At 35.9% G+C, this 25,704-nt stretch overlaps 1 protein-coding gene across 1 annotated transcript in view; it reads left to right on the top strand.

Annotated features, from left to right (window-relative positions):
- The window catches only part of PIK3C2G (phosphatidylinositol-4-phosphate 3-kinase catalytic subunit type 2 gamma), a 352,443-nt gene that overhangs the window by 77,690 nt on the left and 249,049 nt on the right, over positions 1 to 25,704 (top strand). The window contains 5 exon segments of the mRNA XM_066252620.1: positions 2,905 to 3,030; positions 10,365 to 10,496; positions 18,468 to 18,588; positions 19,523 to 19,529; positions 23,067 to 23,202. Of these exon segments, the coding sequence (XP_066108717.1) occupies positions 2,905 to 3,030; positions 10,365 to 10,496; positions 18,468 to 18,588; positions 19,523 to 19,529; positions 23,067 to 23,202 (522 nt within the window).

Here is a 25,704-nt window from a genome sequence, read left to right on the forward strand (position 1 = left end):
CCTAGAGTGTAAAGTTAGGTTGTTTATTTGTGAGCTTCTTCTTTAATGTAGACATTTACTGCTATAAACTTCTTAGTACTGTGTTACTTCATTCCATAAGTTTAGCAAAAGACAGGGATGACAGATAGGGACAGACAGTGCTCTATCCACTGCACCACCATCTGGTTGGGTGCATTTCATGAGTTTTTGTATGTTGTGTGTTCACTTTCTTCTGTCTCAAGATATTTCCTAATTTCTCTTCTGATTTATTGTTTGACCCACTGGTTATTCAAAAGTGTTAATTTTTGTTAATTTGTGAATTGTTTAGTTTTCTGTCTCCTATTGATTTATAAATTCACTCTGTTGTGGTCAAAAGATGTAGTTGGTATGATTTCAGTCTTCTCAGATTTATTAAAGCTCATTTTGTGATTTAATGTATGATCTATACTGGAGAATTTCCATGTGCACTGACGAGGAACATGTCTCTCCTACTGTTGGGTGGAATGTTCTATATACATCTGTGAGGTTCATTCGCTCTATAGTATTGTCAAAACTGTTTCCTCATTGAGCTCCCTTCTGGTTCTGTCCATTATAACCAGTATTGAGATCTTCTGGTATTGTTGTGTTAATGATTCTTGCCTATACTTGATTAAGTCTACTCTTGAGTTCTTCTATTGATTTTTTAAAATTTCAATTTAGCTGTTGTATTCTTCAGTTCCAAAATATCTGTTATTCTCTTTTATATTTTCTCTTTGTTAATAATCTCATTGTTTTATGAATCAATTTCTTGTTGAACATTTTTATGGTGGTTATTTTTAATTCTTTGTCAGATAATTTATATACTTCCATTCTTATTTTTAAGATTTTATTTATTGACTTTAGAGAGAAGAGAGAGAAAGAGAGAGAAGAGAGAGAGAGAGAGAGAGAGAAGCAGAGAGGAGGAGTAGGAAGTAGCAGCTCACAGTTGCTTCTCACATTTTCCTTGGCCGGGTTTCCTAGAGTTTCAAACAAGCAACTTCAGTATTCCAGGTAGACAATTTATCCACTGCACCACCACAGGTAAGGTTTTTTATTGCTTTAAGGTCAGTTTCTAGAGATCTATTTTGTTCATTTTGTCAAACTATGATTCTCTCATTCTATTTGTGCTTGTTTTTTGGGTGTTTTATTTTGTTTGGTTTTGTTTGTTTTTTTTTGTATCAGGATTGCTACAGTTGAAAAAATAGCTACCTCTTCCAGTATCAAATGATTACTTTCATACAGGTAAAGACTATCTCCAGTCAGCCCAGCTAGAGATCCTGGGGCCTTTTAAACCTTTTATTTGGGTGCATCATCTTTGGACTTTTGTGTTTAAATTCCTAATTAGGGAATTTTTGCTTCTTTGTTCAGGAGATTGTAATGCTTATTTTTACTCTAGGGACTGTCTGTGCCACAGCTGATTCTCCCCTATAAGCTGTTGGCTCTTTTCTGTTCTCAACTGCTCCCAGGCATCTGGGATATGCCAGGTCCCATCAGTGTTCTCAGTTGGGTGAGACAGAAACCAATCCCTGATACAGCTCCCTGAAAAAGCCAGAGCCATATTTCACTTTTTCCCATTTTCCTCTCTCACACTCCGCCACCACCAGCAATGGAGAGGACACCAGTCTGTATCAGCCTCTGTTCACTGTCCCACAGATCCTCTGGAGCACAGCAAGCTACCTAGCTCTTTTTTGTTGTCAGTTGTAGCATTCCAGCCCACTGGGAACTACCAATGTCACGTGGAAAAAACTTACTCAAGACACAAATTTATGTCAAGAGGAAGAGAAAGAGAGGCCTGCCAAGGGAGGCAAAGAGGACCTCCTGAATTTTCTTCTCCCTTAGCTTTTATTGATCAGAAGCAGAATATAGGTAACAGGATTACAGGGGAGGGAGATCAGGTGATAAGGGGAAAGAATGACTTATAGACTTTTTGCTGAGATCAAGAAAGGGCTAATTGGGTCAGTATATTCTTTTCTTTTGCTAATTAATAAGCACAAAGGAAAGGGCAGTCTAGAACCTCTAGGATAATATTCTAAAGCCCATTCACATGCATTTCTTTGTGTCTGCACAAAGATCTCTTACTCACACAGCTACACAGCTTCTTGGTGTTTGCATCCAAGAGATATTCACTCAGGGCTTTTAACTAAAGTTTCCCAATCCAAGTCATAGAGGGTTCAATGTAAAATGGGTGATTCCCTATACTCAGTGGTCCATGGTCCCCAGGCATCTAGAGTATACTAGATCTTGTCAGCTCTCTAATACAGGCAAGACAAAAACCAGTACCTCAGGCAGTTCCCCCAAAGTGGAACACTAGATATACCCTCCAACTCTTTTTCTCCCCAGGGAGAAGCCAGGAGCTGGCAATTTTCTTCTATTTGTTTCACACAGAGTTGGGGAAGGGTGGGGATGAGTGAGTAGGTACTAGTTAAACCACCACCTTTGTTCTCCGAGGCCCCAAACTGATACCGATTACATTTCAGCACCTAAACAGTACATTGGATAGCTCCCTAAAGTGTCTGAATGCTACAGTCTTCTCTTTCCCACCCTAAGGAAAAGCTGAAGTTTAGGAGTTTTCTTCTGATTTGCTACAGGACAGATTCTGGAAAATGAGTGCCTTAAATTTTTTTGCTGATTTCTATGTGGCCAGTTTTGAATCTGCCTGCAGTATAGGAACTTATCTTGTTTCTGAATTATTCACAAAGGGAATAGATCCACATATTACTGTTGAATTGGTGTTTCTATGAGGGAAGGGGGATCAAAGGTTTCCTATTCTGCTATGTTGTTGATACCACCCAACATAAATTCTTAGAGTAGTTTCTATATCATGCTTTATATAAGCAAAAGACACTTTATCATTTGACTTTTAACTATAAAATAATTGACCCAAATTGAATCAATGTTTCTTTTTAGCTACAAAGCATTTTTTTTTTCCTGTTGGCTTACTTATTCTGGAAAGAAGCTGTACCAAGTGAGAAACTACAGAAATATTCCAGTCAAAAAATTGGTGTTTTTTTTCTTGGTCAAGTGGAATGAAACGTAAGTTTAAGCTTTATTCTGGGAGAATCATTTATTTAATAAAGATCAAAGTTCCTTTTTTTGTTTTAAGTGAAGCATGTGATTTTAAAAAATGTTGCCAGTTGATCTGATTTCAGTGATGTGATAAATATGCTAGATCTAATAAATAACTGACCAATTCAACAGATTAGATGTCGATTTAAAAACCTAGACAACTGTCCAATCCACATTATCCAATTGATCAAAGAGGAAAATTGGAAAAAGAATTATTAATCATTCACAGACTTGGATAAAAGGAATACCTTCTATTTGGATTTGGAGGGAGATAGAGTTCAGATATAACAAAGAAGAGAGAAGGTACCAAGTAACATATGTATTCTCCATTTTCCTACAAAAGCCAATTACATATTTGTTTAAACAATCAAGCTTCTTGACAACAATTATCTACACATTTGTAAACTGCTGTTTAATTTACTGGCTGACTGGCTCTTACTTCCTTGTTTTATTGAGATTTATTATATAAATAAGGAGAATCACCTTCTTGGCATTATTCATGCCTGCTTCTTCTCCTCTGTTTCCCTCACCTCACTCAAGCCCTCACCTTACTCAGAATCTCAGGGGACTCATAGGTTCCCTCTATAGATCTTTGATGATTGCTGATTCTTTTCCTTGCTGTTCCTATGACACTAATCCACTGTCTTTCACTCATTTCTCTAGGTCTCCACTGCCCACTGACAGCCAATTTTCTTCCTGTCTCAAATAGAGGAAAATTCTTCAGTCCTCTCTCCATCAGACCTTTCAGAAAGTCTGACTTTCTTGGTAGATAATTTGACTCCCAGTAATGTACTTTTCTACTGATAAATTGCTAACATTTCTAGAAGTTTTAGGATGTTGTTAGATAATACCATTTATCTCACTCTTAGTGTTATTTCAATCAGTGGAGACATGTCCTGAGATTTCAATTCTACATACTCCATGATTGTCTCCATCTCAAAGCAAATTCTGCTTATTGGAGGGCTGTGACAACTTTTGTCTCTCCTGCTTTGATTTAGATTCTTAATTAAGATTCTTAATTATGTGACCTTTAATTAAAAAATCTATTTCATTGCACAGAATTAGTTCTGCTTATAAAATTCTTCAGTGTTTTCCCAATTCTTTAAGGTAAAGTATAAATCATTTAGCATAGCACACAAAGCCCTCTGTGGTTTTGCCCGTGCCTATCTCTGAACCTTCATCTCTGACATTAGCCCTACTCCTGTCCCTGCACCCGGCCACTCTTCTGCATTTGATCTACTTGACCTGAATCTGAACTATGAAATTATATCTCTGCAAAAGTAACCTCTCTATCAAGAGTACAGTGCCATCACTGCCCGCCCTGGGAACATGTAATTATATTTCAGGATACTTTTCCACCTCCTCTATAAACCCTTTCTTATATATTTTTTAAAAAATAATCACCTCTTTATTTGTCAATTGGTCTGAACATCAGACCTCCCCTGACAGTCCTTTACTGAATGTCTTTATTTATTATTCTGTTAAATAATAAGAAAAAAATTATTTTATTAAAATAATTTTTTATTCTATCTTTCCAAGCTCACAGAGCACCAAACAGAATAAAAGGCCATTTGCTAGACAAATTAATAAATTTTGTGTAATAAGTGACTCCTTAAAAATGTCATTAGCCAACTCAATTATTCTTAATTAATTAAAACTTGTTTCTAGTTGTTTCAAAAAATGAGATTCATTTTCAGATGACAGCTTCTTCATCATTTAAACAATTCAAGAGAAAAATCTAATTCTAAGTCCATTTCAAAGAAAACTATCTCAAAATAAGTTAAAATGCATTAGTGTTGTTGGAATAACTACATCAATATATCTTTCATCTCTTCCTTCAAGACTTCACAAGTGTTATATTTCCTGGGAGAGTTTCTTTGATTTCCCTAATAGTTACTTCACCAGAATTATTTTTATTTTATCTTATTTTTATTAAAATATTTATTTATGCTTGACCAGGTGGTGGCACAGTGGATAGAGTTTGGATTTGGAGGACCCAAGTTCAAAATCCTAAGGTCACAGGCTTGAGTGTGAGCTCACCAGCTTGAGCATGGGGTTGCTGGTTTGAGCATGGGATCAGAGACATGACCCCATGGTCACTGGCTTAAAGCCCAAGGTCACTGGCTTGAGCACAAGGTTGCTGGCTTGAGCAAGGAGTCATTTGCTCTGCTGTACACCCTCCCCCTGCTGTCAAGGCACATATAAGAAAGCAATCAATGAACAACTAAGGAGCCACAACAGAGAATTGATGCTTCTCATCTCTCTCCCTTCCTGTTCATCTGTCCTTCTCTCTGACTCTATGTCTCTGTCAAAAAATAAGATAAAATAAAATAAAATTTATTTACCATTTTAAAATCTTTATTTACCTGTAATGTTTTTATATATTTTATTAATATGTGCTGTTCCAGTATAATTGATTATACATTTTATTACTATATAATAAACTTAAGAACAGAAACTGTGCTGTTTAATAATATGTAGCATAGATTTTGACCACTTATTTTATTTCAATCATCATAGTAGAGCACCAAAGTGTATTATCTCATCTCAACTTAACAATAGAAAATACATAACAGATGTGGTTATCTCCATTTTACAGATCAGAATATTGATGTTTACAAAGATAAATTAACTTGCCCCATGCTCCACAAATGGTAAAAGTGGTACTCAGGCCCATTCTGACTATAATGTTTTACTGTGATTTCCATACTGTTTCTTCCAACATATAAAATCTTAAGCAGGGTATTTATATTCTAAAAATTGTTTTCACATCTCAAGTTAAAAAATAAAACAACACTGTACCTGATTCTTTCACCAACAGCCACCTGCCTCCTTTTTTGGTTTCTGCTTTACAGAAAAACCTTTCGAAAGAGTTGTCTATATTCAATTTCTTTCTCTGCTCTAAAACATTCCAATCAGGTTTTCATCAGCTCTGTTTCTCTGAAGTTACCCTTTAAAGTCACCAGTGGCCTGCATAGATAAATCTAATGTTATTTCTCAATATTCATCTTACACAATCTATTAGAAATATTTGTCACTGTTGATCTCACCGTCCATCTTGAAATATGCTCTGTACTTGGCTCCCGCATTCTCTTAGCTTTCCTCTTCCCTCATTAGACATATCTTCTCCATCTTTTCTTCTCCCAGACTCCTAATGGGCTTAATCCTTAAGCCTCTTCTCTGTTGTATCTATCCTCACTTCTTTAGTTTTCTTTTATAGTCACATAGCTTTAAATCCATCTATATACTAACAACTTCCAAATTCATATCACTGACCCAGGGATCAGCCACAAACTCCACATTAACACATGCAACATGCCTAAGACTGAACTTTTGATCTTACATATTCCAAACTTCTTCCACCCATAGATGATCATTTCCAGTTTAGTTGTTCATGTCAAATTCTTAACCTAAATTTCCTTCTCTCAGACACCATGTCTAGGAACTCCTACTGACCCTCTCCTTAAAACGTTTCCAAAATATTACTTCTCCTGACTTTCACTGGTCTAGACCACCATCATTTCTCCTTTGTATTACCACTGTAGCCTTATAATGGTCTCCCTCCTTCCCTTGTTCCTTTATAATCCATTTCACACAGCAGCTAAAGTGACCTTTTTTTTTAATGTAAGTCAGGCCATGTCATTATTCTGTTTTAAAAATCCTGAAATGGCTTTCTATTTCACTCAGACCAAAGTCAAAGTCCTTACAATGATCTATTGTTATACATCAGTATTAAAGGAAAGTTCTAAGAAATATGAACTTTTTAATCTCCAGTTTCACTATCAAAAACTTACTCTGATTTTAGGAAAACTGTGATATATAGAAGAAAAAAAGTTTAAGATAAATTTAATGTTCATTGATTTTCCAATAGTAGAGTAAAGAAAACATATGGTTAAACTTGAGATCTGTGCAGCTGTTTGAATGAAAGAAGCAATCTGCCTTCACTTATTGAATTGCTTCTTAAAGTATTTTTTCTTTTTTTGTCTAAAAGTTTATTTCTTTGATTTTTCAGTAGACAGATAGAAGTTGCAAAAAAAAAAAAAGATTTCCCAGTGAAAATAAGATTACTCGAGCTTTAAAACTCCATATGTATTCAAGAAATGAATAAATAACTATTTAAAAAGCATGTATTCTTACCACAGAAGAATTTATTTTTATTAATAAAAAATGACAAAATGGAAATTGGCAGTAACTATTTACTGTAAAGTATCCAATTTCTATCATTTTTAATATGAAAAGCTCACTAATAAGTGAAGTTATACATGAGGAAGCCAGGCTCAATGGGGAAAATAAAGAACATTCTAGGTAATTTGAGGAATAAAGTGAATTTATAGCTTCCGTTCCAACACAAATATATGAAAACTGAATAGAAAAGTAATTACAGGTAAAAGAAAGAATATTCAAGAAATTATTGTCCATTTCACAGGATCATTAACATGTTGATTTTCAGAACTTCTTTTAAACTGAGAAATATGCATATATTATCTTAAATGAATATTATAAGTATTGAAGAATATGAAAGAAAAGACTGAGTTTCAGCTATCTAAACATGTAACAATTAAAATTTTTGCCAATCTAAAATTTTCTAATCTTGAAAAATAGAATTTTCTTACTCTATTGATTAAATAATTATTATAGTGCTGCTATACCACCTATGATTTTTATATATTACATTTTGCAATATTTATCCCATTTCATGGATAAGAAAAAACAATGTTTAAGAAAGTTAAATTTATTGCTCAAGGGAGAACATCTTAATGGTCATAGAGCCAATATTTGAACACAGTTATTATATGCAGATCCAAACCTGACGCATCCTCTCCACACATAGTTTACATATTGACATCTCTGAGGTACCTACTATAATATAACCTAGAAGCTAAAAACTTATCTTTAATTCTTCATTGTCCTATTCCACTAATACGCTGTCAGACAAATATTATCTATTTTATAACCTCTAAAATAATTCTTTTGTTTTTCCTCTTATTTGCTGCTTTATCACCACCCTGAATCTGGACCTCTTCATCTCTGGGAACAGTATCTTAAAGAAAAAGACATGTACTTCCTCAAAATCGGTCATGGCCACTGAGCTAAATTAACTTCTTATTCCTAGGGCTGGAAGCTGCTCAGCCACTCTCAGAAAGGGTCGTCAATGTTTTATTTATCCCCATGAGTAAGAACTGCTCCTGAGTATACAGATTAGACAGGCAATTCTTAATGTAAGAAGATGCTTAATAATACCTGATGCCTCAAGTGGGCCAGCCTCAGTCAGCACCTTCCAGTTGGATAATAGGCTTTGGTCATCAGTCCTCTAATAATTACCCATTGCTCAAACAAGCTGACACCAAAGTTCAACTGGGAAATACAATACCAGTGGATTTTGTTCATATTCCTCAAACCTAACACCATCAGATCACCCATTTGCTCTTCCATCACTTTTCTCTCTCTTCTTTCCATCCCTTAATGGATAAATCTTCCCCTATCTGCCTAACTCTGTTCCAATTTTTCTATTTCTATCTAGCGTTCTCATCTTCTAATAAACATATTCTCCATCTCGGTCTTTTAAAAATATATCTTCCATCTCTTTGCCTCACAAATAGGTATCTTCTAAACACCATATTTATTTTGAGGCTCTTGTAACAGAACCTGGTCATTTCTCTATAATCAAGGTGACTCCAGAAAGGAAAGAAAGATACCCTTTCCCCGTCCATCATTAGAGACCTTAGTAACATTCTCAACTTTCTGCAAATGCCTTTCCTAAACACTTATATCGCCCAGATTTACTATTCCCAGTTTTACAGTATTATTTATAACTTTCTAGACATTCTCTTATATGTCCTGATTGCTTTAATACCCAAATTCAAGTTTTTCTCACCATCATCAATCCCATGTTTATCCTTAGCCACTTTTTGGCCTGTATCTACAATTCATTCAGCATCTGAGTTTGGAGTTCTTTCACCTTGACATACCCAGAAACTGTATGTCTATTCCATTTCAGCAATCATCTCCCCAATTCTTAGGATCTCATAATAATCAGAATAGTTCACATTTAAAATTGTTATCAACTTGCTATATTTTTTTGTGTGTGTGACAGTGACAGAAAGAGACAAAGAGAGGGACAGACAGGGACAGACAGACAGGAAGGGAGAGAGATGAGAAGCATCAACTCTTCACTGCAGCACCCTAGTTGCTCACTGACTACTCTCCCACATGTGGCAGACCGAGTGACCTCCTGCTCAAGCCAGTGATCTTGGGCTCAAGCTGGTGAGCCTTGCTCAAACTAGATGAACCCACGCTCAAAATGGCGACCCCAGGGTTTCAAACCCAGGTCCTCTGCGTCCCAGTCCGATGCTCTATCCATTGCGCCAACATCTGGCCAGGCTCAACTTGTTATACTCTTAACTCTCGGTTGAAATACTTCCCTTTGTCATTAAGAAAAAGCTTGGGTTTCTTTGCCTAACATTAAGCACTCTGGCAACCATCTACTTTTCTAATTGTATTCTCCATAACTTCTCCACAGTTTGACCACATCTCTTGTTCTAACCACAGTGATCCAGTCACTATTTGTGAGTTACACTTTATCTTTTCATGCATATATACCCTTGTACATTTTCTTTTCTCTTCTTAAAATAGTCTTTTCTAAATCTTCATCTGATTATGGTAAATTTACCCACGTTGAGTTATTTCCTGCCTTCCACCATTCTCTAAGACAGGGGTCCCCAAACTTTTTACACAGGGGGCCAGTTCACTGTCCCTCAGACCGTTGGAGGGCCCAACTATAAAAAAAACTATGAACAAATCCTTATGCACACTGCACATATCTTATTTTAAAGTAAAAAAAATAAAATGGGAACAAATACAATATTTAAAATAAAGAACAAGTAAATTTAAATCAACAAACTGACCAGTATTTCAATGGGAACTATGCTCCTCTCACTGACCACGAATGAAAGAGGTGCCCCTTCCAGAAGTGCGTCAGGGGCCAGATAAATGGCCTCAGGGGGCCGCATGCGGCCCACGGGCCATAGTTTGGGGACCCCTGCTCTAAGATAATGTTAACTATCCGTTTCTCTGTACTTACAAAAGGTAAATACTCAAGTTATCATAATTTTTAAAAATAAGCTTACTGGTAAAAATTGTAATTTTAACAATCCTTATTGATTGCACAACCAATTGCATTATTCAACACACTTCTGCTGTATTTCTACTTTTACAAGATTAAACACAGAAATTCAAGAGGATGCCTCAAATCTTTATGAAAATATTATTGTAATTGATAATCTACTTTCTTTTATTTTAAGGATCAATTTTCCTCTTGAAACAAAATCACTTCCAAAGGAATCCGTGCTCACTATAAAACTGTTTGGGATTAATTGTGTAAACAACAATGCAGATTTATTGGGCTGGACTTCTCTTCCATTGTTTCCAAAAGAGTAAGTATATAATTTGTAGTTAGGACAGCTCCCATCGCAGTAAAAAATCTCCTTGAAACTAAATATTTCACAGTACATAGCATAATGAGAAATGCAAGATGGCACTTCATCCTGAAATTGAGGTAGCTCAATATAAATCATGACTATTGAAAGCAGGCTGAAAAACAAAATGTAGAAATGGATTAACTGGATCCATTGTCAACTGGCTCATTTACAATTGAAAGGCACTGGCATGACCCATTACAATTGCTTTTCCTTTGCTAAGTAGCCAATTTTTCTGCATCTGATACTTCAAAATTATTTAGCTCAATTCTGTCATCTAAAAACAATGTAAATCATGGAATTCTGGCTGAAGTAAAATTATACAATGTAACTCACTAGTTTATTGACCTACTGCCAAGAAGAAATATTTGTAATTTTAAGAGATATTTTTCAGAAAAGTAAGCCAACTATGAGTTAAGATATTTTATTAGATCTAGTGACTATCACTAAATTAATTGATGATTTAACTGTATTTGGAACTATTAATATTTAAGATATTTGATGATTAATTATGTGACTTTCTATGCTATCAAGGAAAAATGTTTCAAATTAGTTAAATTAGTTAGTTTTCACATGGCAAAACTTGCTTTTGAATCAAATTGTAAAATACAGGTCCTTTGAAGAAATAGAAATTATACTGTTATTATAATAGTTATAAAAGACGTTCCTACCCCTGTTTTTTTAAAGAGAATCTGCTAATATAAATATGTTAAGAAAATACTTCATCAGCTTTTATTTCCCACATTTAATCAATAAAAATAGGTTATCATCAAAACAACCATCAGAAATCTTTAAAATTGTCATTTTTTGGATTAGTTCTGACCTAGTGTGTTTCTCTGTGTGTGTGTGTGTGTGTGTGCATGTGCGTGTGTGTATGTGCGCGCGTGCACGCACTTTATTTTCTGTTTTGATGTTATAGTCCATTTCCACGTGTATGTTCTTTGACAGGAACTGGATTTATCTTTGTAATATCTATTATCTGACATAGTACCTCTTATAAACAAGCAATCTTGAGAGGTTTGTTTACTAAATTGAATTGGTAAAAAAAATCAATTCCTATGGGAGGTTTAAAATGGAAATAAAATTTCAAAAGTCTGTAAGAAACAGTTTTGTCCTCAAAGTAATACCTAACTGCTGTTAGGAGATATTTCAAAAATCTGATTTGTGGGTTAGAACTTTCATTACTTTCTCACTAGGAGCAGCTAGGCAGGTGCCTCCTTTTCATGAGTGAGTTTCTTTAAAGTTTCAACTGCAGTATTTGTAAGACCTGGTGTGTTTGTATTTCTAGTTATTCACTGAAAAAAGTTCAGTCCATTTTATTTCTTTCAATCATCTAACACTATTTTGCAATAACAGGCAATCAATAAGTATTAAATATATAAGAAAGTTGAAGGTGTGATTGTCCTTCAAACTAATTTTCAAGACCTTTTTCTAGATAGTTATAACAGTAAAAGTACTGCATCCATATTGTTTTGTCATATGTCACTTACCATTGGTACACATTTTATATGTAAGTGATCATAGATGGTGGTCATCTATGTCATGCCATTTGAGACTGACATTAGGTGGTGTTTGCTTAAGGAAAAGTGTCAAAATCATGGATGATGAGACATCACATAAGAGAGCACACTTACCCCAAAGAGTTCTTCAATAAACATGTGTAACTATATTTCCAAAAGACTATTTCTCATGAAAATCAGAAAATCTGTCTCTCTCCTAGGCTAAACAATTTAAAGAAATTCAATTATTTTTAAGGCATCAAGAATCTACCACCATTGGGGCAAATAGGGAGACTCCATGACTCTCTCTGTGCTGATCATTCCAAGTTACAGAGATTTTAACCCAGTTTATTTGATGCAGATATTTCCAGGTTAGAGCAATGTTGGGCAAATGAGTTTGTGAAATTTGTATTTCTTTAGTTTGTTCACTTTTATTGTTAGAAAATGGCACTGGGCAGCACCAGGTATATGTGGTCTGTGAAATTGCAAGTTACCTTCCTTCTTGGGAAAGGGCCATTGTTTTTGCTAATGTTTGCTTGAGGAGAGGTTTTTGCACCAGACAGTTTTGAAAAGAGAGAGTAGAAGGAAAAGAGGCAGAAAGAAGCCATGTTTGCAGAGTGAGAACAGAGAGAATGCAGAGTGCTGAAGAAGAAGCCAGTTTAGCAGAGGAGAGAAGAAGGAGAAGGAGGAAGAAGCAGGGGATAGAGAAGGTGTGCAGATGGGGAACCAGAGCTGAGAGGCTTCCTAAGCTCCATTAAGACTGGTGGGGCCTTTGATTCCAGGGAGAACTGGAGAAGATTCTCCTGGTTGTGGAACCAGAGAATGCATCAGGGCTTTGGGAGCCACTGAATGAAAGAAAACTGTTTTCCCTGTGTGTTTGCTCATCAGCCAATGCAAGACTTTAATAAAGGAATGGTCCACCATTTTTTGGCTCCACTGTTTTTTTACCATCTGCCCAAATCCAATGAGAACCTGCATGTGAATGGCCACGACAGCAGTGGCCCCTTACCTTACAAGCAAATAGGTCACTTAATTTTATTTTTCTTCATAAAATAACCCTTGCCCATAAACATTTGGTATTGAATTTGTCATTTATTACATTTTCAATTGCCCATACCTAACCATGTGGAATTGTAATGATCACTCACATCTTTATTTCTTTCAACATAATACAACCTGAAAATATGCAGAATGGAAGGCTTACTATCTCTTTATGGTTTCCAAACATGTGTTTCAGAAGAACCAATGGTGATTAAACTTAGATATATCAGTTGTAAGTGCATCAAGAATATCTACAAATAATCATAAACTTTGACATTTCTAAGCACACTAACTCACCTTCAGGCCTATTAAAAAAATACACAAGTACAAAAGGAAAATTTAGCCCACGGAAGTTCTATACTTCTCTCTTTTGCAGGCAGAACCTCTATTGAGCCTATATGACATTCACATGTTTCCTCATGCTGTAAGAAAGTGTTATTCTCACCTCAACAATTTTTATGAGCTCCTTTCTTACTTAAATTCAAAACAATAGTATATAGTGTTTAGCATTTCCAAGTGGTGGTAAATTCCTTCAATGAAGAGATTCTCAGCCCTGAATGAACAATCTCCTGGAGGCACCATCAACACTCTTCTCACTTTAATTCTACTAATCATCTTCCTCATTGTCATGTTTTCTATTTATAGAAGTCTATAAAAATTTATTCTCTCCACTGTTTGCAATATCTCAGAAGATGCTTGGGTGCAATTCATTATCAGAAAGTAAGTTAATTAATACCAAACACACAGAGAACCCAAAGAATGGTGCCAAACATAATTTCCTTCTTGAATTGCCTCAAAGTGTATATTATAAGGGAAAGCTAGAAGATCATCCTCCTTGTGCCTTTTTTGCATGCTATGTCCTCTCATTCCCCTCATACACATGCTTAAATCAAGTGTTCTCACTTCATATGTCTCAGGGTCAAAGGCCATGGTGACTGTTGATCCAGACTCCATCTAAAGAGAGAAATGACAGATATTTATTGTCGAGTCACCTCATCCTCTGTAGAAATCAGCTTAGCTCACTCAGTTTTCTGGAGTGAAGCATGGTTAAGACATATAAATATAGTAAGGTTATAAACATAACTCATTACACAACCTAGATGCAAAGAAAAATGCCATTAATATATCATACTTTTCCTCATGACCTCCTATCCTATAACTGATGAGGAGGGGAAAACTTCCTATTAATGACCAAAAATAGTTCAGTAATTTAAATAATTCTTTTAGAAGTATGCTGTCTTTTTTGAGTAAATTCAGATATTCTTCAGACATGCTGATTCTCTTCCTAAGAGGATATCTGGATCCACTGTATCAGAAAAGAAACAAATTCTTCTGCTAGGACTTGACTTCTGACATCCAAATCAAAGGCTCAAAGAAGCTGTGGCTGCTTGTTACATCTACTGTAACCTGTGATTGGTGCTCTTCAAGCTTGACCAAGGCTTACTGACACTCCCTGGATGATGTTGTAGCAGGAAGGGAACTGATGCAGGATAAGACCCTCAAATAACTTGATCAGAGGGAAAAGAATTTATTAAAAGCCAGCGGAGCACATGCAGTTAGTAGCTCCAAAGATACATGCTCCCTGAGATTGATTTTCTTACAGGTTATATACCTTTTACAAAATACATGTGTCCATGCAAAGGGCTCATGATCCCTTTGTCTAGAGGTATATGTCACTCTCATGACTCCAGAAGGGGAGGGTGAGTTTTGGTGGGGTCAGCAAGGGGAAAGGGGTTTCCAGACCACTAGTTTCCGCTATGTACAAGTCCTGTCTTCCTTGCTTGGTGTCACAACTGGCTCCAGGCCACTTTTCTGAAAGCTATAGGAAGTAGTTAATCTATAACTGGCTAACTCAGTTGCCCCTGCAGGCTCCTTTCCCTTGCATTCTTTTTTGTTTCTTTCTTCTCAGGGAAGAGGGGGCCGGTCCCTCCTTCTCCAATGTGTGCTATTGCAGACACCATAGACCCATCTGAGGTTTACCTGCAACACCTATTGACCTCATCTTACCCCCACTCTGTCACCAAGGTCTCTTATTCCTACCATGTGACCCTTTTTGGGCAAATGAGTTTGTAATATTTGTATTTTTTTAGTTTGCTGACTTTTATTGTTAGAAAATAGCACTGGGCAGTGCCAGGTATATGAAGGTTGTGAAATTACAAATTACATTTCTGCTTGGGAGGGGCCATTGTTTTGCTAATGTTTTCTGGGGGAGGAATTTTGATTGCCCCCAGCCTGATTTGGAGAGAAGAAGGAGAAGAGGCAGAAAGAAGCCATGTTTACAGAGTGAGAGCAGAGAGAATACAGGGTGCTAAAGAAGCCAGTTTGTACAGAGAGAGAGGTGTGTAGATAGGGAACCAGAGCTGAGGGGCTTTACAAACTCCACTGAGACTGGTGGGGCCTTTGATTCTAGGAGGAACCGGAGAAGATTCTCCTGGTTGTGAAACTAGAGAATGTGTCAGGGCTTTGGGAGCCACTGAATGAGAGAGAAGAGGTCTTCCCTGCCTGTTTGCTTGTTGGCTAGTGCGAGACTGTAAAGCCAGAAGCCATGGCCAGAGCCACTATCACAGCAGCCCGGCCCATGCAGGTTCGCATTGGATTCGGACAGTCGGTAAAGAAACAAAGGAGCCAAAAACTGGTGGGCCATAGCCTTTAATCCTACCTTGCACCCGGCGGGCAAGTAAAAATACACACTGGGCTCCAAAACCCAGTCACACTCAGTGCTCACAAAGCCACTGACTTATCCGAGTTTCCTAGAATCAAAGGTTTCTAGCTCACCAGACTTATTCTCCTCAGGTCCCCATCTCCTTCCTTATCCCAGATACAAACTCTACATAAACTGGCATCTCACTCAGCACTCCGCCATCTTGGCTGCTTCTCCTGGCCTCCTCCACGTGGCCTTTCTCTGTTCTCCTCTGCTCTCTCTTGCTAATCTCAGGAACCAAGCGGCAAGTTCCCGTTCTACCCCTATTTTATAGTGTAGCTTCACAACCTCTAATCCAATATACAAAATAGGGAAGTCTCTAATACAAAGTCACTTCTCTGAGGCATGATTGGATTGTACCACCCCTCATCAAAAAGGGTGGGAAAGGCTTAATCCCAAAACCAAGCCTCATGCTACAACAATTCTCAACACACATTAATATCACCTGGGCAACGGCCTCTTTAACAAAGTGAGCATAATACATTTTATCTGCCCAACAGAGACTTTAATAAAGGAATGGCCCACCAATTTTTGGCTCCACTGTTTCTTTACCATCTGCCCGAATCCAAAAAGAACCTGCATGTGAATGGCCACAACGGCAGCAGCCCCTAGCCATACAACCCCCTTATAGAAACTTCCTCATTTGGTATCTTTAGCTTTTTGTAGATCCCATCTCTTCTATGCAGAAACCAAAGAAGACCCAATAAAGTTAAGCTCAGGAATATCTTTTGCCTGTTTGCAATATGGTCCCAAGTTTAAGGTAATGCCACAAGTTGGTACAGAAACAGCTTAAGAGGTGATTTCCTTCCAGGATCTGAAGTACAGTGTGCAAAAAAGATCCCCTTCTCCCTTCAACAGTATCATGTACTTACTTATCTAACACTCCTCCCCCTCAACCTTCTAGAAGAAGGAGATTCGGAACATCTATATCTGCCATGCTCACTCTGTTCTCTCTTTGTCTTCTGTTTCCCTCCATCCTAAATTGCCAGAAGGTGATGGCCTTTTCTTTGTCACTTTGTCCATATACTATATTACATTCTCTTTCCTCACTCCTGTTAACCCTTTACTGTGGACAGGAATATTTTTTCATAAATGCTATGGAGAATATTAATATCTGAGCCCTCCAAGTTTGGTGTTACATCTTCTCTTTCTCCTTTCTGCATTCTGACTAAAACAAGTCCAAATCTTTTCCCAAACAAGTGGGTATTTCAGACCATTTTGGAGACAGTTATAAACTCCAAAAGGCAAAGGGAAATAATAACAATAATTTTCTAATTTTTACCCCTTCCAGCTAACTTTTAGCTTGCTAAAACTTTTTCAAGATAAAAGAAAGATGGCTCTGGCCAGTTGGCTCAGTGGTACAGCATCAGCTCACCACGAGGATGTCCCGGGTTCAATTCCTACTCAGGGCACACAGAGAAGTGACCATCTGCTTCTCCATCACCCTCCTCCCCCTTCTCTCTCTGTCTCTCTTTCTTCCTCTCTGGCAGCAATGACTCGATTGGTTCAAGCAAATCGGCCTCAGGCACTGAGGATGCTCAGTGGAGCCTTCTCCTCAGGTGCTAAAAAAAAAAATGCTCTGTTGCGAGCATGGTCCCAGATGGGCAGAGCATTGGCCCCAAACGAAGGTTGCTGAGTAGATTCTGGTAAGGGTGCATCAGGAGTCTGTCTCTCTATCTCCCCTCCTCTCACTTTAAAAAAGAAAAAAGATTCAAAATTGATTGTGTGAGAAAGGACATTTGTGAGTTATATAAAAATATCTAGCCAATAATGTTTACAAATTATACTTCCTTAAGCAGATACTTTTTGACGATACTTTTACATATGGAAAATAAAGAAAACAAGACTCAGAAAGAATAATGGTCTAAAGAAAGATTTGCTTGTTGGGTTATTTATCATATTTTACATAGTCTCTGTTAAATGACAAAATGGAATTTTATGGTTTTTTTAAGAAAGACTTATCTGATGCCTTTAAGTTCTTTATAAACTTTAATTTTATTGCCTTTCAGTTTTACATTTTTAATTTAAGATTTTAAAATCAAAATCTGTTCTTAGTGATCACTGGAACAGTTTACCAATAATTGAATTCATATCTGTAGCCGAGTATAGCTTTCTTTTTAATCCCTCTAAGGTTTTGTGAATTTGGATGTTACTGAAATTGTTAAAACCATCCATGAATTCTTCCTGTTTAAAGTCTTTCTTGTGTGCACTCTCATTTACTATGGTAATTTACAATGTATTTTCAAAGATTCAGAATATCCTTTTTATTTATGCAAAACAAAGCATTTCTTCTGTGAAGTCCCACAACTATTTTGATTCTGCAGATCATATGTTAATTTAAATGTTTTCTGTGTATAAATATAGAGCTTATATCTTTGTATGTGCCCAGAAAATTTAGTCAGTCTGTGGGGCAAAAAAAAAAAAAATGTTCTGAATGGTTAATAATTGTTAAAACAATTTAGTCATGTGGAAAATAAATGTAACTATATGAGAATGTAGCCATGCCTGTGGGGTATTAGAAATGAGCTATTAATATCTAGGCTTGTGGAATATTACATTTCTTTTATTGCTACTGAATGAAGTTATTAAAATAGTTGATGAATTTTATATTCCAAAAGAAAATATTTATAGATAATAATCATTTCCCTGATGAAGTGACTCCTATCTTTATGTGTTTTCTTTTTGCAGCAAATCCATTCTTGGGTCTATGCTTTTCAGCTTGACATTACAGAGTGAGCCTCCCATAGAAATGGTAACTCCAGGAGTGTGGGATACAAGTCAGCCATCTCCAGTTACCCTGCAGATAAGTGCCAGGCTATGAGATGAAAGTGCACAAGGCAAGAAATGCTTGATAAGTAGCTTGTTGTCAATTATAGAAACAATTTTCTTCTAGGATCACACATTTTAATAGCCTTCTCTTTCTCCAGCCACTGGGATTTGTAAAATCACTATAGCTTTTATTTTGTTTTCAGTACTCTCAAAGTCCTTTTCTTCTAGCTTAGGTAATAGCAATTTCAAGCCATTCTCCATCTAAGACAATCATGAAGGAGAGGGATGGAATGTTGCCATTAGTGTGCTCATTCTGTGAATTCATTCTTCCCATTGCTAAAAGTAGTCACTGGTATTTATTATTAACTTTATACCTTACTCACACCTGCCTCTGCATTGTGTCATGTTCCTTAAAATATCTTCTGTACATTTCCTAAATGACTAGCAACTAGCTTAGCGGTGGGGGAGAAACTGCAACAAAGTCTATCTACTACTTTGTTTATTTTTTATTTTTTCTTAAAGCTTCTCTGCTTTTTGTGATCATGAATGAAAGGCAGTTAATGATTTCAAGCTTTGTTTATTAAGGCTGAGAACTCCTTATTTGTTCATGATTATAAGTGATTATATTGGTCAGATGTCTGAAGAATGGCCACTGCCATACATGGAAATGCAGGGATTATAGACATTCCATCTCTATAGAAAAGGCTGAAAACTGTTTTTCTGGGCACCACTGTTTAGAAACTGATTGTTCAACTTCTGTGCTATTGGCATTTTGGATCAGATAATTCTTTGTTCTGTGCATTATAGAATATTTAGCAGCATCTTTGCTATCTACCCACTAGATGGCAGTAATACTACCCCAGTTCTCACAATCAAACCTTCAGGTACTGTCAAAAGCCCTGGAGGGATAAATTTGCCTTCAGGTGAAGATCACTGCTTCTAGAGGAAGCTAGTGGAGTCTTTAGGCTCTTAAGTTTCCAGGTTTGGGGTAAAGAATGTGAGGGACAGAGTGTAGCAAGATGAAGAAGATGCTGAAAATAGAAGACAAAAGTAATACTAATAGAAATGTGGCTTTCCTTCTGAAGGAGGAAAGAAGTCCCCACCACACAATAGCCAAAGATCCATTTCTAACCTGTGAACACAATGATTAAAAAAAAAAGAATATTTGTTCAGTTGGATCTTGGCACAATCACAGATACTCAAAATATGATGGCATTACTGATTAGCAGATGTTTCTTTGTAATAGGACAACTGCCTTACTTTAAGAGGATGAATGTATTTTTTTATTGATTGTTATTTCTTGCCAGGTACACAACACCTCCACTTAACAAAAATCTTCCAAGTTCAATCATTTCCAGAAGTTTTTGGACATAAATTCATGATTATAGGGCTCCTTAGTGTCAGTGATGGGAGAAAAGTAAGGGAGACTATCAGATGAGATTCTCTTTGGTTCTTCTTAGATGCAGAGGAAAGCTGCTTTAGAAACACAGGTCGTGGTAAGTAGAATTTGAAGAAAAATTTCAAGCATTTAACAGCAGTTTAGATTCCCAACTAGACATACCATATTTATCTTCTTAAGTGGGGGTGGGGGGAGATGTATGATATAAATATTCAATAGTAGTCGAAAAAGTTGTATCATTTGATTTTTACAAAATAATTTCAATTTCAAATGGTAAAGACATAAAGGGAAACTTCTCAAAACATTCTTAATTGGTGATGAAATATATAAAATACAATAAGTTATTAAGGTGTTAAGTTAAAACCCTTAATAACCAGTATCACTCTAATCACATACAGCTAAATTTAGAGCAGAATTTTTCAACCCAGATATTATGAGATAGTAAGAAAATTGGAAGCAAGTTCTGCAATCAGCGTTGCATTAGGGAGTCAGTATGAGTCTCAGAAAAAGACATCAGACTGGGAGTTAAGAAATCTGGATTTTAGCCTGACCTGTGGTGGCGCAGTGGATAAAGCGTTTACCTGGAAATGCTGAGGTTGCCGGTTCGAAACCCTGGGCTTGCCTGGTCAAGGCACATATGGGAGTTGATGCTTCCGGCTCCTCCCTCCTTCTCTCTCTCTGTCTCTCTCCCTCTCTCTCTCCTCTCTAAAAATGAATAAATTAAAATAAATAAATCACCCTTGAAAAAATTAAAAAAAAAAAAAAAAGAAATCTGGATTTTAGATTTGGCTCTTTAACAGAAAACTTGATGGCTGTGAACCAGTTAAGTAACCTTCTATTTTCTCCTCTGTACAATGAAAGGATTATACTAACCTACCTGAGTTCTTTCAGGTCTATATTTTTTTGATTGTCCCTATCTGGTGAGCAGTTATTGCCACACTATATCCAACCCGATATGATAAGAGATATGATATGTCATAGAACCTGAATCTTTCTGGTCACTCCATTTTGGAGAGTTCTTTAGTTGATGTGCTGACTGGAAGCAGAGGATAGAATAAAGTAGATCTGAGTTCAGAAGTGAAAAGTCTCCCTCAACTTCCTGCCTCTCCCCTTATACAATCTAGTAGAGTGGCTCTATCACAATTTAAGAACTGAAAGCAAAGTTTTTTAGTTAATGTTGCTCTTTTTCTATCAATGTTGCTCTTATTCTAGTTTATATATCTCTACTTCCTCACCTCCCCGTCCTTGTCTCATTCACTATATTCTGACTAATGTGTCTTCACCACACTTAATTAACTGTCGCCAGTGGTGGTTTTCAGTCCTCTTCATACTTTCCCTCTCTGTAATTTTTATCCCTATCTCTTCCCCATCACAGAACACTCTTCTCCTTTGGCTTTGGTGTTACTGCCCTCTTACAGTTCTCTTTATATGTCTTTGGCTATCCTTTCTCTGCCTCCTCTGCTGGCTCCCCTTCTTTTGCTAGTCTTCACTGTTGACAGTTTTCAAGGTTCCATCTGCTGCTCATTGCCTTTTTTTAAAAGAGATTTTATTGATTTTAGAGAGAGGAGAGAGAGTGGGGGGAAGAGAGTGGACATCAACTCATAGTAGATGATTCTCATCTTGACCAGGCAAGCCCAGGGTTTCAAACCAGTGACCTCAGCATTCTAGGTCAATGCTTTATCCATTGTGCCACCACAGGTCAGGCTACTTATTGCTATTCTTAGTACATATATGGTACCTAAAAGAATTACTTCAAAAGCAGGGGTGTTCATATAATGACCAATATGATTTTTATCAATATATTTATATTACATCTCTTTTCCACTGACTGAGAGACTTCTGATGACATTGATAGAATTTTTATCCCAATATCTCACACAATACATGGTAAGTAATATTTGTTAAATTAATGACATGTGTCCATATTGCTAAATACTGCACTAACCCAATCTACACATATCTCTAAATTTAGCACTTTGGGCCTCTTATCTGAATCCAGATACCACAATGTTCAGTTCTTCCTTTTACGTAAGTGGGCTTTCTCCTTAAATCACACTTCTTACCTACTTAATTACCCAAAATATTTTACTTTACCTAACATTTTATAATATGCTATCTTCTATTGTCATTGGTATTGGGGGAAGCAATAGTTTATTACTGATAAAAATTATACCAAAAAAGTGACAACAAATTTTGGAGCTTACACATGAAATTGCTAAAAATTTTTAAATAACTAAGAACCCAAGTAAATTAAACTTTTTCAAACAGCAACTCACACAAGTCTACCTCATAACGTTCCTCACTTTGCTCTGAGTTCCCAATCTAACATAATCCAGCAGAGAAAATAAATTCTGTAGCTCTTCTAGTAAGAAAATAAAAAAAATATTATATTATAATCTTAAATACCTCATTTATATAGTTTGAAAATGTATTTTTTGTTAAGTGCTATATTATTTGCTAAAACCAAATTATTCATTGAAGCATGGCTTCATGAAGAGCACATTGAGCTACGAAACAAGTAGACCTGCATTCTGGCCCCTGTCTAGCAATTTAAACTACAGAGCCAACACAAAAATATTCCACTGCTTATGTACTTTCACAGCTGGTGTTTAACAGAGAAGATTTCACTCTCCCATCAAAATGGTTCACAGAGTTTCATGAAGTAGAAACTAACATAGAATAACACTTTTTATTTTTCCAAGTGATTTCATGAAACAAGTATAATTTCCCTCTATAATTTTTATCATTTAATAATACAAAGACATTTTAAGTCTGACATGTAGAAAAGCTACCATTTCAATATTAAAATAAAACAGTTATTTTATGAAAAGTTTATATATTGTTACTTTTTTTCATTTTTTCCTCAGAAAACATTACAGATTACTAACTTATGCCAATTATATAAATCATTGAGGGTTTGCTAATTACCATGTATATTTAAATACCAAGTCCAAATCTAATGATTTTTTAAAGTTATTTTTAAGTATAAGTAGCATAGACAATATAGGAATTTTTCTTTAGTGTTTACAGATATAAGACGAAAATTATTAAATTAGAATGTATTTTTGAGGTTCTCAGTATGTGGAACACTTTTCTTTTATTTCAAATTGACTGTCCAGCTACTAAGTGGGAATATATGAAACTTGATTTTGAAGATGATAGACATAATCTTGAAGAACCACCGATAGAGTGTTTAAAACATATTGCCAGACTTTCACAGAAACAGTCTGCCTTACTATAAGTGACCCAGGTCTTGTGAGTCAATGTTGCCTGCTCTTCATGACACCGTTAGTCACACTGGTGTTCATAACTTTAAAGAATGAACCTTTCTTCCCACATAATTTCTTTCATTTACTGAAGTCGCACCTGTGGGTTAATCAATTAATGTCTAGGAGCTAAATTAGTAATTTTGTATGTTTTTTTTTAAAGTTTTTTTCCCCATGGTATTAAACAGCTTTAACCTTGGTCAAAAGAAAAAATAAAAAGATTGAAAGTCATTCAGTTAAAACAAAAAAGCAGAGTGATTTGATATATGCATCACATTTAACAGGAATAAACCATTGTGTAACTATCTTTCAAGTGAGTATAAAGTTGTTTTAATAAACAGGAAAAAGCAAAATTGAATTAAATATCTTAACAGATTTTAAAAGTACAAAAATAAATCACATTTTAATAGTACTAAATTAGTGACTAAAGAGTGCTTTGATTTTGTCACACAGTAATTATCTGAATAAAATCAAAACCCTGGGAATAACTTCAAGGGAATCATGGACTTTATATATATATATTTACAACTGGTAATATTTAAACTGCAACTGATTGTGCTCATTCATAAAATGGTAAAAACATAAATTTAAGAAAGTAGCTCTTTACATATATACTGTGATAAGATATATAACATAATAAGGCATTTAATTCCGAGAATGAGAAATAATTTAAAGGTTCTGAACAGGGGAGTTATGTGATCTGAATAATCTTTCTGAGTAAATTCATTTGAGCTCAAGTTGAAGAACAGATTGAGACGAAAGTAAGAGTGAAAGTAAGCAGTACAGCAAACGGTTAATGTGATATTTTAGGTCAGAGGTTATGGGGGTTATAACTACGTGACAGCAATGGACCTTGGAAGAAATGGCTAGGTTTCAGAGGCATGTTTTAGAAGTTGAGAAGACATAAATTGATGATTAATAGTAATTAAGGGGTAAGTCAATTGAGAAACTAAGGAATCAAGCCAATGGAGAATCTAAGTTTTTCAATTGATCAGTGAGGCAGATGTTCGTCTTTTTCAGGAGAAAGAATAAGTTTGGGCTATTCAAAACAGAGGTATTGAGTATGATCAAGTGTTCTGTTTTGGGTAATCTTGTTACTACCCTGCTCTTTCATTTCAACTTCTACTGCTCTTTTCCTCATTCACTTCAAGCCATTAGTCTCCCTGACATATTTCAAGTGTGCTAGTTCCTTTCCCATATCTAAAGCTTTTCATTTGCTTTTTTCTCTACTGGAAATACTCCTTCCTCAGTTCTTCATATGACTGAATTATCTTATCATGTATGTATGTCTTGGCTTAAATGTAATATCAAGGATATACTAATATACTCAACCTTAAATAATTTCCCAAACATTAAACTAAGGGAGGAAAAAAAGCCATAAACAAGAGAGCATTTACTCTATAATACCATTTATTTGAAGTTCTAAAGTGGGGAATAGTAATATAGAGTACAAGAAATCATACCAGTATTTGCTTCTGGGGGCATGAAAAAACTGTTTCATAGCTTGTGGTTTTTACCTGATTTATGCACCTATCAAAACATATTGAACAGAATCAGGATGTTTCCTTCTGTGTAAATTATGCTTCAATAAAAAGAGTTAAAGGGAGTAAAAAAGCATTATTCACTACTGGGGGAAAGGGAATTTGATCAAAACAAAATAAATAGTTTTAGCAATTTAGTAAAATTTTGTTGTAAATGTTTTTCTTCTGAGGCCTTTCTGGTGAAGAAGGCAGTGACAACACAGAAAAGGAGCCCAAATATACTTTTAAAATTACCTATAGTCCAATTCTTTCATTTTTTCAGATGAAGATGGCTTTAAAAGAAGTTGTAGAGAAATTTTGACTTTTAAAATATTGAATATTTCTTATTACCATTCTTAGGAATTTTACCCAATGGGAGTTGATCAACAGAGTGTCAGTTTGGAGGAAACGGTGTTCAAAAGCTGTCCTTGTTATAGGAGAGATGCTGTTCTTCAGCTGAATTCTGGTACTGAATGCATCTAGAACAGTGTGAGAAAACATAATGAACTGTCAGTGAGTCAATAGCCACGGTCTTAGATTTAGATTTCTGTTTGGGACCACTCTTCAGGGGGAAACACTTGGACATTTAAGCAAGTTCTATTCTCTGGCATTTTAACTCCAAAATCCCAGTGAACTCTGATAATTTAAAACCAGAAATCAGGGATGATTGAGATCATTGTTTTTGCAATTTAGACCAAAGAGTTTTCTGAACTCTGATGAAACTTGCTTTGAGGAAATCATCTTTAAAATGTATCTTTTCTTCAAAGGCCCACTTGGGTTTAAGTTAATTTGTAAAAGAAAGTAAATGGTTGCCTACCTCTCTCCCAAGTAGCACATGTTGCAGGGTTCAAATAAATCTGTCTGCCCTACAGAGACAGATTTGCCCACCAAAATCACATCATTTAAAAAGTGGCAAGGATAATGAGGAGGAAAAAATAAATGTGAATTATCTCAAGTAAGCTTCTATTTTT

This window comes from Saccopteryx bilineata, chromosome 1 (assembly GCF_036850765.1).
Source record: "Saccopteryx bilineata isolate mSacBil1 chromosome 1, mSacBil1_pri_phased_curated, whole genome shotgun sequence".
Lineage (NCBI taxonomy): Eukaryota > Metazoa > Chordata > Mammalia > Chiroptera > Emballonuridae > Saccopteryx > Saccopteryx bilineata.